This window comes from Pararge aegeria, chromosome 4 (genome assembly GCF_905163445.1).
Source record: "Pararge aegeria chromosome 4, ilParAegt1.1, whole genome shotgun sequence".
Classification (NCBI taxonomy): Eukaryota; Metazoa; Arthropoda; class Insecta; order Lepidoptera; family Nymphalidae; genus Pararge; species Pararge aegeria.
Window position 1 is genome coordinate 8,602,310 of NC_053183.1, and position 13,993 is coordinate 8,616,302.

At 35.2% G+C, this 13,993-nt stretch overlaps 1 protein-coding gene across 1 annotated transcript; it reads right to left on the minus strand.

Moving 5' to 3' along the window:
• Positions 1 to 12,661: 12,661 nt before the first annotated feature.
• LOC120623511 lies at positions 12,662 to 13,724 on the minus strand. Its single transcript, XM_039889561.1, has 2 exons — positions 13,248 to 13,724; positions 12,662 to 12,688 (listed from the first exon to the last, which is right to left on the minus strand). Exons 1-2 carry the CDS (start codon positions 13,722 to 13,724, stop codon positions 12,662 to 12,664), a joined length of 504 nt encoding a protein of 167 aa, XP_039745495.1.
• Positions 13,725 to 13,993: the final 269 nt, after the last annotated feature.

Below are 13,993 nucleotides of genomic sequence, written 5' to 3' on the forward strand. Positions count from 1 at the left end.
ACAGCTATTTCTGTATATATATATATATATATATACTCTTAGTCAGAATATAAACAGCTACTGAATAGCGGGCCTGGTCATACTATCTTCATAAATTGAGATTGAGTTAAAAACAGGTTCTCAAGTAACAGTCAATCTAGATGCTACACAAGCCCTGGGTACCTACTATTTTATTAAAAAAGGATATTCTTAATCTTGGCAGATTTGCCTATTTAATTTCTAATCTAATAATACAAAAAAAAAATGTAAAATACTTTAAAAATACTGTACCGATTTTAATAATTCTTTCAACTTTAGAGACCTATTTTATCCAGTAGTAACATAGGCCATATTTAACTTCCACTGTAAAATGATTTCAGACCTAAGTAATGGCATTTGAAAACAAAAACCAGGAATGAAAACCCTTATTATCTGTGTTTACCGCGTGCGTTGTCAAAATGGTAAGTTCATAAATACTGTGTTCTATAAAATACTAGTCTATATATTTTACATAAGGTTCTCATAACCATAAACGTAAATCTTGGTCGCATAGTTTATGAGATAATGAAAAATTAATGTCCATTAAGTACGGGATGGGTTAAAGTCTATTTAGTAAGATATACGCGTGCCCAATAACCAGTAATTTGGGTTACTACATTTTAGCTAACACGGATGGAACATATACTTATATATTTTTATTGGTTAAGGAAAGTTCTCGAATCGAATACAAGGCTAGTTTTATGTAAGCTCAGTAGGTATGTAATAATCATAACTAAATATGTAAAAATCTTTTATTGAAGAATAGCTGACTTCAAAAGATTAAAGCCAGTGAAGTTGTTGACCCGCTGCATTAAAATACGTGTTAAAACATTGATTTTTTTCAATTTGTCTCGCACTTTACGTCGATTTTACATTTTGAAACATATTCATAGCGGTAAATATTGAGCGGTAATAGTGCATTACGTAGGAGCTCGATCTCACTTTCGGGGGGCCAAGTTCGAATCCCAGCACGCACCTCTAACTTTTCTAAGTTATAGTGCGTTATAAGTTATTCAAATATCACTTGCTTCAACGGTGAAGGAAAACATCGTGAGCAAACCTGTATGCCGGAGAGTTCTACATAATGTTCTTAAATATGTGTGTAGTCCACCAATCCGCACTAGGCCTGCGTGGTGGATTACGGCTTAACCCTTTCTCATTGTGGGAGGAGACCCGTGCTCTGTAGTGGGCCAGTAATGGATTTATGTGATGAACCCATTAATTTGTATAAAATCCGTTACATTAACATTATAAATCTCTTTACCACCGTAAATGAATGCCAATAGATAAAAAAAGGGAAAGATACATTACAGTCATTTTGCACTCATATAAAGATTGATGACCAGTTTTAATTCGAAGCACGGTACTCAACGGTAAGTCAATTAACTGCCGCAAATCGTAATGGACCGTTAATGACGCGTGCCGAATACTAACTTTGGTTTTTAGTTCCGTGCATTTCTATTTATGTTTGATGCTCTTCGCTAATATATCCGCCACAAATCATCAATCTTTTCCACACAGCGAATCTCTTAGTGATACGCATTTGTATAAGAGGATCGCTGAATGTGGCGCTGGATCACTACTTAGACAAACGCTAGTAAAATAAGTAGATAAAAAATTTAAAGAACTTTAATAACTAGAAAAAAAGAAAAGGTCACTTTCTTGACTCATGTAGATGTCGTACATGTCGAATGGTGATAAAATCTTCATCGACTACCAACTATATAGAAGTCTAAGGTCCGTATTAGTAAACCAACATTGGGCTCACAAAAGGTTCTTAAGTTTGGTCTCTAGGTTGTTCTTATATATTAAGTGTTACAGAAACAGAATAGGTACAAGTCAGAAAATATGCAATTTAAAAAACGTTTATCAGGATTTTCTAACAGGACCTTTACTGAGGGAAATTCCCGAAAAATCCGGACACACATTTGAAATAAAATAAACAAAATAAAAATTGAAATCAAAATCTGTTTGGGAAATACGATGCCAAAGGCAGACACCGACATGTCAATCTTATAATTTTTGCGTTGGGGATCAAAAGTATTCCCAAAATACAAAGTCTGTACCGGACACGTTGAATACGTTTTTGACTGCTTGCACATTAACAAATGTAATTTTGAAGTAAACATTTTTTTAAATTCCAGTACAAGTTAGTCCTACTGGGCCCTCACCTAGTGGTAATGGTAAGTGAGGATGCTGTCTAAGATGGTAGTGCACTGACCTGCCAGGGAGTAAGGCTAATCGGTTTTTACGCGGTATAGTACCGGTACGCTACTACTATGTCTTTATCGGTAGTGTGGTAACTAGTTACGACCGAAGCCTCCCAGCGGACCAGTACAGAGCAAATTAAAAATTAATAAAATTCTCCAAATTGGCCCAGCCCTAGAAATGCTCGAACCCGGCACCTCCACTCATAAAATTGCAGCGCTCACCATTGCACCAGAGAGGTCGTCATAAACTATAATTACATAATATTTCAAAATGATTATTAGTACCATTATTGTACGCTTAACGCCAATCCATTGACTTGTTTACGAACGCAATAAAAAAGTAATTTCAATAAGAAAATAATATTTCAAAATTTGTCAAATGATTTACGAGAGCGCTCTCAGAGCTATACACTTTAAGATGTCATTTAACTGCGTCGAATAATAAACTCGACTTTGATAATTATCTCGGTATATGTTTCAAAAGATATGGCACACAAATCATCAGCTAAAAACACGCATCGCGATTAACAATAATAATTTAGTTAGCAGCTGACATAAATCTATATGAACACGGACTCGCCGCCTAATTGACACGGGTTACTGGACCGCCTGAAACGCGATCCCTTATGTTTATATAAAAAGAGTTTGCGTTTTGTTATTATTATTAAATAAAACCTTTGTTTATTCCTCTTATCTATTCTTTGTAGACTCCTTGAAAAACAATAACGTTTCCTCTATAATATGTCTATTCTTTCAGAAGTGGTGATAATACGGGTTTGCGGCTTCACTTTTCGGCGTTTTTATTTAACCGTGAATTTTGTTTTAACTGTGACGGAAAACATCGTGAACAAACCTGCACGCCTAAAAGTTCTCTATTATGTTCTCAGAGGCGTGTGAAGTCCACGAATCCTCACTTGGCCATCGAATGGACTTCTGCCTGAACCCTTACACTCCAAGAAGAAACCTGTGGTCGACAATGATGATAAATGAGGATGATTTTTCATGAAGATCTCTCTGATGCAGTTGAGAGCACTTGACTTTACAAGTTTAGAGAGAGAGAGAGAGAGAGAGAGAAATCCTCAGTTCCGAGGTACCTTCCACCTAGTTACCACCTTTTTGTTTATTGGTGTTGTTTGCAAGGTATCAGGTGCGTTCGCCAGCAGGTGCAATTTAAGCAATAATTTATTTCTTAATTTTCTCTGACTAGCGGAAGACGAGCAGCAAAGCGAATAAGAGTTTCAGTACAATGTCGCAAAGAAACCAGTTTAATATAACTACCATATCCATTGTCCTTCTACCTCCTTCGCTTACCACCTTGGCGCTTTTGAGTATAATAAAAAGAAGAAAATATAAAAAAAAAAAACCATGTGTGTCTCGAGACGCCCGACAGAAGTGATAACTTGGGAAAAGCTTAGGTTATAATGCAAGGAAGGTTACTTATTAAAAAATTATTTTATTCTTATTTACACTGTGGGTTAGACTGAGAGAGGAGAAGCCTGCTTGCCGCTGCCGTATACGTGAGAGAAAGGGAAGCCAGACAGCCTGACGCCGTAACGCGATACGTAACGAAGCGGTTTACCCTCCCATGAGAAGTTATCAAACAAAAATCTAATGTTAGATAGACCATTAAAACATATTTATGGTTTTATTGAGCGATTAATACCAATGCATCTAACATACTCCATACCATAATAATTACACCGAGACATGCTGATTGCATGCTCGTGAATGAGACTAGTTAATATTCATTTGTCGCTGCAATTAAATGCCATTCATGTGAATTGAACAATGTTCATTCTTGCGGTCGTGACACTGTGGTGTTACGTCTAGGTGATAGGTTTTAATGAAGAGCAAAAGAGTTCTCATACATTTAAAACACACCAGGATATTCATAAAACGAGACTTTGCTACCCTACTTTTTCCTTTAATATGCGAGGGTTCATTTATCGGTTACGTCATCGGATATGTAAGACATTAAAAAAAATATGTTTGTCGTTTTATTTTTAGATTAATGTTACATCACTAAAAAAAGCTAAGTCCATATTCCAAAGTTGCTCCACAAAATAAAATTGTGAACCGTAAAACTAAAAATCAACGTCCTTTTTTCCAGTCATCTCATTGCTCTCAAACAATGGGAAAATAAAAACCTTGTACATACGTTTTGTTCTTCATAATGCAAGAATAACAAGGGATTTTTCGCGGTTTCCCCTCGTAAACGTTTGGTTGAAAGGACGGACTTTTTCATATCGAATTGGCGCATCCATTAAAACTCGCTATTCTTTTTATGACAAAGGGGATACATTTTTCTCATATTTTATATGAACGTTTTGGCCAAATTCCCTATATTGTACGAATATAAAAACTGTTCTATTCATAAGTTCTTAAGCGCAATGCAAAAACCATAAGATGTGTTCTCAAAGTGGGTGCACTTAGGAAATTATAATTTGCTCTTGGCTAGTAACAGGTGACAGAAAGTGAAAAAGCGTTCAGGTACAACAAGTGGCGCGTAGAAACTGTTAGGGATAATGGGTTTAATAAACTGCCATACTTCTTTCCGGTTCCATCCTAGACATACTTACCCCGTAAAATAACTTTACCCTTGTACACAAAAAAAAAATCATTATAATATCTCTCTGTGTCTGTATGTGTCTATGTTTGTGTGTGTGTTGTGTCGGAGTGTGTCTTAAATAAAAGTTCGTGTTCGAATAACATAGGGGTTGGAACTTAACTATAAGATTAATTCCCTGTTTAAAATACCTCGATAAAATTACGCGCACACGTCAGTTCAAATTAATTCAATGCGTGTACAAAAGATGTTCATTCCCGCAATAAAATGGAACCAGCCCTAAAGGCTCTACCACACAGATGGCGGTTTACAGCGGTTCACATCTTCAAGTTTAACTTGAACTGATCATTTCTTGGTATGAATATTTATGTAATTTTAAGTTGCCTTCCCTTTATTTGTTGTATCCCTATTTGCCACTGAAAGCTGGCACACTATTTGCAATGTCCTCTGCTTTTGAAATCCCATGAATATATTTATTAAACTTATTTCAGAGATAATCCGACAAACTTTCAAAGAGTCCGACAAACGTTTTATAAACTTGTGTTTGTATCCTAATATATATATATATATATAGTATCAAATATTATTAAGAGTTTATTAAGTATTACGAAATCACAGAAAGTCATTTAATTCAATTTATTTTCTTAGCTTTTTATAAATTTTACTGTGTTCTTATTTATTGTACTTAGACATAAATTAAACGTCGAATACAGCACCATACAAACCAAGCATTTCACAAGGACTGGAAAGAAGTAGTTTTGGAAATAAAGCGATCCTAGTTGTCTTACTCCTTGACACAAAGGTAAGCGCTTCGGTCTTATAAGCGGTAGGTCCCGGGTTCGATCTCTGGGGTGATTTTTGAATTTATAATTTCTGAATTGTCTCTGGTCTGATCTGGCTTCGGCCATGTCTAGTTACCACCCTGCCGAGAAAGATGTGCCACCAAGCAGTTAAGCGATCCGGTACGATGTAGACTGCATTATCACTTATCACCAGATGAGATTGTAGTCAAGGGCTAACTTGTAGAGGAATAAAAAAGGTTGCATATCTATATTTAAAAAAGTTGTGTTAGTTACACCATTTATAACTCAAGAACGGCTAGACATTTTTATGATATTTGATTTTTTAGACCTTGGACCGGAACAGGATAATAAGTATTAAAATATAACATTCATTATAAAAAAAAATATCCGCGGTACGAAGTTCGCCGGGACAGCTAGTAAATAATAAATTCCACGATACTACGCACTTTTTTGTTAGCCAATTGTTTTTTAGTGCTACTTTTACAATGCACGAAATGTATTGGTAGTAGCAGGCGTTACTTTGAAATATAAGCTTAATTTATTAAAAATAAGATTATGAAAAATAAGCTTAATTTGCTTTCTCTACCCACGTGTTACTCCGAAACCGGAGCATCCTCAGGAGATATTGACTATATAATGAATAATTGTTAAGAAACAACTATTCAACATCTACCACGTATTTGACACACACGCGCATATATACTTGTTTTTAATCATTTTTTGATTCCATCAAGCTGTTCGGTTTAGTCGTTTGATACGCTGCACGTCTGTGGAACCTTTAGAAGTTTCATGGCGATGCATTCCAATGCAATTTTGGGAGGACCACAAGCTCACCTGTCGGCAATCCGAACATGCCTGCAATTTATTCGATGTCTGCTATTCGATGACCGCACACAGTGGATATGGTGACGTCAGTGACAAAGCTTGTCACACTACATTGCTTGTGTATAAACTAAACGTTAATATATTATTTGTAGCAAAGATGCAAAGAATATTTATCAGATTATGCCTTTGTTTCGTTCCGCAAAGAATTGGTTTTTCCGTGGAACTCAAATATTTATCAGGGATTATTTAACATTTTACACAATTAAACATATCCTTTTCTTTTATCTATTTATTCCACTACAAGTTAGCCCCTGACAAAATCTCACCCGATGGAAAGTGCAGATGCATTCTAAGATGGCATTATCGTACTGGTAGCCTAAACCGCTTAGCGGCACGTATTTGTTGGTAGGGTGGTAACTAGCCATTGCCGAAGCTTCCCACCAGACCAGAGAATATTCAGGTATTCCCAAAATACCCCTGCCGGGTTTCGAACCAAACACGGACCCCCTACTTAAATCCAGAGCGTTCACCGGAGGTCGTCAAAGTATCCTTTATGTTTTAAGTAAATCTGTTCTTGACATAAATTGTTTTACTTTAATTTTGCTTTTGACATAAATCCCTGTTAGAAGTTTTAATAGTCCTCCCAATCGTCAATTATCGAAGTTTACGGGCCTTTCAAAACACCTGTAAGCAAATTTAAGGTTCATAAAAATATATGCATGTTGCCTCCCGAAAATAAATCATAAGCCATAAGAATTGTCTTAGAATTCTTATGGCTTATGATTTTATTTTCGGCTTAGGTCCATAGATTTACATAATATGTCGGTCAACGCAGTAATTGTAAATACAATTAGAATACGACTCGCAAGAATCCTAATAAATCTAAAATGTTAGAAACTAAAGTTGTTTGTAAACCGCGACTCAAAAACAACGGGTGTTATAAGTTTGGTGTGTCTGTAGTATGTACAGACACACCAAACTGTGTAGTTCCCGAAACGATGAACAGATTTTGATTTTGTTTTTTTTTGTTAGAAAGGTGAATCAGTTCGAGGTGTTCTAAGGTTGATCAAAATCGGTTTAAAATGGTAGCACAATTTTACAACAACATTCTTATGTAGTTTCGATAGTGTTCTTATAGGCAGACGGAAAGACAACGTGCATTTTCGCTCGAATCGATATTTTATTGTTTCATTAATATTCTTTTTCGTGACCGACAGCTAAGTAAATTCATACATTGAACTGTATAAACATAACCTTGGACAGGAAATTCCCATTGAATTATAAAACAAACTTAAGGTGTCCAGTTAGATTAACATTTACTTATTATTTTTAGGAATAGGTAGTTATATATGATTGTCTGGTTAAACCTACATGAATAACACTTCAATTGAATGGTTAAATAAATTGTAAAGATTGTTTTGTTCATATAATTTCGAGTCATAAGTGATTTGTTCATTTAGGAATTCTTTTCTTTCGTACTGGATACAAACGCAACGCATCAACTCGAGGATACTGAGATGTCCAAAGACGCACATAACATACTTCTTTGTCTTCCACAGAACATAAAACACGATACTTTATGGTAGTCAAAACTAACGAGAATCAAGGGCGCAGGCAGGCAGCTATTAAGTAATTTAGGATGAGTTTAGATCCAGATATATTCATTAACGAGTTAAATGCAGTAGGTACGTAGTTTAAAGTATTAAAAAAAGTAATTAAAATTTTATTTTATTTTTTATGTGAACACTAATTTTCGATTTTTCTCTTGCAAAAAAAACAGTCCAAATATTTTCGAAAGTAGTAGTAACAGTGTGTTGGTTACCCCCAAAACTCCCCCCTTGCGTACGGCCTCGCGGAGAAAACAATAAGTACATGCACACCACTTTTTGCTGTTCAGTAAATATTTCAGAGAGAACTTATTAGTATCCGCTAATTATACAAAGGAAGTAGTTAGGGTGCTACGGAAGGAGGGGACGCTATTCGCCTTCTGTTAGTGACAGTACCTACGATCTTTGAGTTTTGAGGTGGATTCACAAAGGCGTGTCGGTTTACTCCAGCTTGTTAATAGTGCTTGTACGTTTAATAATTAATTTACCGTAACAGAATCAAAAATTCTTTATTCACAGGCATCTATGAGTCTTACGTACATATCATCTCAGTAAATTGAGAATAAGGGACCACTCCATGTGTGAATGTGTTTTTGACGAAGGATCGGTTGCTCATATTTTGTTTTCCTGCCCGAAACTCCTTTATAATTTTACGACGTCCTAATAATTCCCATCCATTAAATGTCCAAAGTTTCCTTAAACTAGTTTTTAGTCGCTATGTATATAATATAATATATTCAATATATTTATATAATGTTTACTTTTTGGCAATCACCTTTGTGGATACTCCAAGTATACGTGACATTGGCGAAATACAACGTGCCGACTTGCACACCTAAAAGCCAAAAAAAAGCAGAAGAAGAAGTATATTTATTTTGAGGTAATGTTGTTGTTACATATGTGGCTCTTCTTAATAAAAAATCCTACTACGAACTGTCCATTTTGCATACTTTTGTTAAAAAAATGTGATTACGTGTAAAAACGGTAATTGGCCTCGGTATCTTTCGTTTCAGTATCTTACAAGTAGGTGCACATTCGGCTTTTAATAACGCTTGAAACTTCTCACTTTCACTTCATCTGCAATTTATTTTTAAAATACTAAACGACTGTGTATTGAATGCATGTAAAATATCTAGAAATGCTGCAAGAAAGTTTATCCACCCCAAAAAGGATATTTTGTTAAATTGAGAACGCCTTAAATATCTTTGTTGCTATGTGAGTAAGTACTTCAGTCCGCCATTTATTGTGCTGCAAAGAGATAAACTATAAAAATAGTCGCAAATAAATCTCAATTCAAGACTAATATCTGTATTACTCATCTATCACCCCATGAACATATCTTGAAAAAATATAGCGGAGTATTTGCAGAATGGGGTGAATAAATGATAGTCCATTTATAAACAGTACAGACGCACTGTTCGAAATACGTGAGGTTATTACTAAATATAAATAATAAATAAATATACTACGACAATACACACATCACCATCTAGCCCCACCTACTGTTGTACATATAAAAATATTACGAAGCTGAGTATGCTGATTTATGAAATAATAAATAAATAAATATATCACGACAATGCACACATCGCCATCTAGCCCCAAAGTAAGAGTAGCTTGTATTATGGGTATAAAGATGACTGTTGAAAATTTTTATGAGTAATTTAAATAAATACATATAATATACAGAACACCCAGACACTGGAAAACATTCATGTTCATCACACAAACATTTTCCAGCTGTGGGAATCGAACCCATGGCCTCACAAATAAGATTCGCTGACCACTAAGCCACTCGGCCGTAAAAAAAATGAAGAGTTAGTAAAATTAAACGCCATGTATGTGCTTATAGGATCGTATTCAGGATAGGTACTTAGGTATGCCATTTGTACGCTTTAACGTAGTTTTAACCTTTATAATAGTGTGTAGATGTAAAAAGCTTCCCCAGCTTAAATAAATTAAATTTGTGTTACATTAGCTGTACCGGTAGGCCTGTTACAAACACAACTTGTTTGTACCTACATCGGTTGTTACCAAAGATTTCATTTCACCATGATATCCCGGCTCATGGCGGGCGTCACACACATGCCGGTTCAATTGCTCATACATATTCAAAATTGTTTGAGGACAAACAAACTGAATTGCTTAATTTCTCAGCGATATGACCCTTAAATACACGGTCATAAGTACTATAAAAGATTAACGTTAAATTTACGGTATTCTGGCGAGCAAAAGCTTCACGTACCTTCGCAGTATTCCCGGATTGGATTCACTTTGAGTTAATTTTGCAGAATGTACTTTGGCCCGTTCGGTTTACAATGGTAAACTTTCACCATGCGGTATTTCCGTCTACAATGTTTTAATAGAATAAAACAAAGCTGGGCTAACTTGATAACTCGACATTTGTTTTAGAATATTATGGGACTTCAATTTAGCTGTGTTTTACTCGCTAACAGTGCGCCTTTTTACAAACCCAAATAATTGTATTTTATAACTTATAATGTATCTTAGTAAGAGAGATGTTAACCATTTCTACGGTCCGCTTTGTTTGCATGAGCAGCTTTGCTAATAACGTATGTTCAGAATAGAAACTAAACTCAAAAGTTTGTACCGAGCGAGCGAGTGAAAGGTACACCTAATTGGCTAAATAACGCGTTGCCCGGTGCAATAAAGTGAAAAGTCATAGCAACGCTGCATTTTAATAAATCTCCGTAGACATATTAAAACAACCCTTTTCAACTTCTCAAGGCCAGCTCTTACAGGATAGGTAGATTTAGAGCTTGCACCCACCAACTACTATAATGTAGGATATTATTCGTCAAATTTCGTACTCTATCGGTATTGTTCTTTTCCAATGAAAGGATATTAAAGCATTTGAGCTCATCAGTAGCTAAGCTTTTACATTCCATATGTTGATCAGACTTATAAGGTAATAATAATATTCAGGTATAATAATATTCAGGTATATCTAAACACACAAGTAAAATAAAAGTAAAATTTAGCTGTTAGCAACGAATTGTTGCTAAAAGTGCTCAAACGGAGCGAACAAAGTCACGGCGGGATCCAACAATAAACGGAAAATTACAACCCCTATTACTTATATAAAATTCTATCTACATTGCTAATCTTACCTCACTTTTCCGCCTCGTGGGCAAAAAGAAGGCGGGGGGTGGCGAGCCGGCTAATTCGATATTATTATTGTGGCCAAAACGACGGAACGAATCTTGTAACATTCGCTGACAGAAGAAATTTAATACCCGAATATTTATAACTTTGTATTCGTTGCTACTATTACCCATTTATCTTGTATTTACGAAATTTATTTTTTATAAGTTTGGTAAAGTTCCGTCTCTTAAGTGCCCGAGACTATGGCACTTCAGAAATTTAAAAAAAAAATAAGGAGGAAACCTTTTATGTTATTTGATTTATAAAATATACATATTGATTGCGCCAACATTCGCGCGATTTCATCTTCATCTTGCGTACAATGAGAATACAAACACAAAGCTTGCATCGTCATATTCCAGACTAATTTGACAGATCAGGACACAAAATGGAAGTACCCATTTATATCTACACAAATATTTAAATTGAAGAAGAATATTTCAGCATTGCTTACAGCTTAATTATTATTATACCAGCGAAACCCAAGAAAATATATAAATTAAATTGCCTGTCTATTTATTATGGTCGCAAATGAATTGAAGTTTTTTTTTTGTTTGAGTATGGTAGTTTACTTTCTCTACTTCGGAAAATAACTTCTGCATACGAATTTCACATTTAAATAAAAAGCTTTTATTTATCGCATTTCAATAAAGCCTACATTGTTCCCACTGAAATTGCTGTTCAATTCGGGCTTAATCTATTTCGTATCAGTCAACGAGACAAATTGTTTGGTAATACGCGGAAAATAGCGCTTCACGCGTCATTGCATTGCGGTGTTGCATGGGATATTACCGCATCACACTGTTCTCTATTGTTGAAAGTGAATTGTTGCTCAATTTTAAATGCAAAGCTAGCGACAACGCTTTGTATAGTAAATAAAATACACGTTTTGTGAGATATATCAATAAATAAATGAATGTAGTATTGGCAACCCTGAATTAAAACTGTTGCAAGCGGTGATAGCTTCGTGGTTAGAGCTTCAGCCTCACACCCGGAGGGACTGGGTTCGATCTCCGGCACGCACCTCGAATCCGCATTCGGCCACAGTGGTTGACTACGACCTAAACCCTTCTCATTGTGAATGTCGGCCATTAATGGGTTGATGATGATGATGAGTTATTTTTGATGACATAATTATGTTTCAGGGTTTATTTGTATAATAGATTTTTTTGTGAATATTTTTATACCTATATAAATTACTTTTTGTATTATAATAATGTCCCTGAATAGACAAACTAAGGGTTTTTATATAGCTGAAATTATTTCTTTTTATAGAAAAAAATATAAATTGTCTCAGTTAAAAACAGAAATCCAATTCGTTTTATCGCCGAAGAGTTAGGACAATAAATGAATTGGATTTCAGCAATAACTTTATTCATCTCTGTAGTATTTCAAGATAGTTAGGTATTTCTGTAATCAAATATTTACTCGAATTCAATTTCAAGAAGTTCTCTTTAGCTCACAAGGCTATTTATTCCTTTGCAGCGAAGCTACCTGGGGGCGAATTTAAATTGAAATTTTAATTTTCTTTTTAAAAAAACACACCCGCTTTACGCCCCTCTCACCGTCAAAACAGATTTCCATTCGAAATTCCCATTTTTCTATGGCCTGAAACGCTATTTAAAGATAAACGTTTTCCGCTTGAAAGACATGAAATGTAGCATGCATTTAATCAGCTTATGTGGTAGGTAGTTCGCCTTTTAGAGGATATCATACGATATTTCTTTAGAAAATTCAGCAAAAAATAAAAACACAAAACAGCTATAGCAAAAAATAAAAAATTTAAAATTTTAGAGTTAAATTGCCTTGATTTCAATTTTTATCAATCAAATTTATAAACGGCTTTCGTGTTTTATGATTTAAAAGCTTGTATTAACCAGGCAGCTCTAAGAATCGATGTGAGTTGAGTCACTAGTATTTACTAACGTAGGATTTATAACGTTTGTATTCAAATTTTGATAAAAAAAAACACATTAAATCCTGTTGGAAACGGATAGAAAAAAATACTTAACTAGACTCATATACCATTTGTAAAGTTAAAAAAATAGTTTACCTCGATTGTCGTTTTCCCGGAGTCTTGCCATTTCATAAGATGCTCACCCTTGAGGGACCAGCCGGGGGCATAGCTTATCAGTCCCCCCGGCGTGCCGGCCTTGTTACCCGTAGTTACGTCGCTCTCGCTTTTCTTCTTTGGGCTCGTCTGAAGCCGGAAAAAGCTGCGCCCATGAATCTTACAACTTTTCGAGGGGGAAAAGAAAAATGAGCTCTTTTTAGGCGATTTTTCTTGCTCGTCGCTTGACTTAGACGCGCTCGGTTCTTCCGGAATGTCTTGAGTAACAGTTGCGATTTCACTTGGTGTGCTACAACTTGGTTTAGGTGCGGTGCTCTCGTCAGCGACAAATAGTAGAGTCCTTTGCACAAATGGTGTTGCTTTGTTGTAGAATTCGTACGGTTCGGGTATTTTGAAACTCGATGGTATTGTTGTGCGTTGCGATTTTGAAAATCTTCGCTCCATGTATTTTCTTGCCATACCATGCACTTATCTTAAGAGATTTTCACTGTGTTTAATTTTCTACAAACAACATTTTTTACTTGAATTATAGTGAGGGTAGTTTATCTGGTGGTTATTCATATATATAAAAATTGCTTGCCGTTTTTTTATTACTCCTGTTGTTACTAAGACTACTAACGAAATAATGATAGGAAAATAAATAGTAGGTATGTGAATGTAAATAAACGTTGCATTTCAATTTTTACTTAAATATTTTAATACATATAATATAGGCAAATAATAAATAA

Bases quoted from the DNA above. Each gene is read 5' to 3' on its own strand.
- LOC120623511 (XM_039889561.1), bottom strand. From the start codon at position 13,724: ATGGCAAGAAAATACATGGAGCGAAGATTTTCAAAATCGCAACGCACA. The intron at 12,689-13,247 runs GTAAACTATTTT...ATTCGCCCCCAG, and splicing joins CCGGGAAAACGACAATCGAG to GTAGCTTCGCTGCAAAGGAA.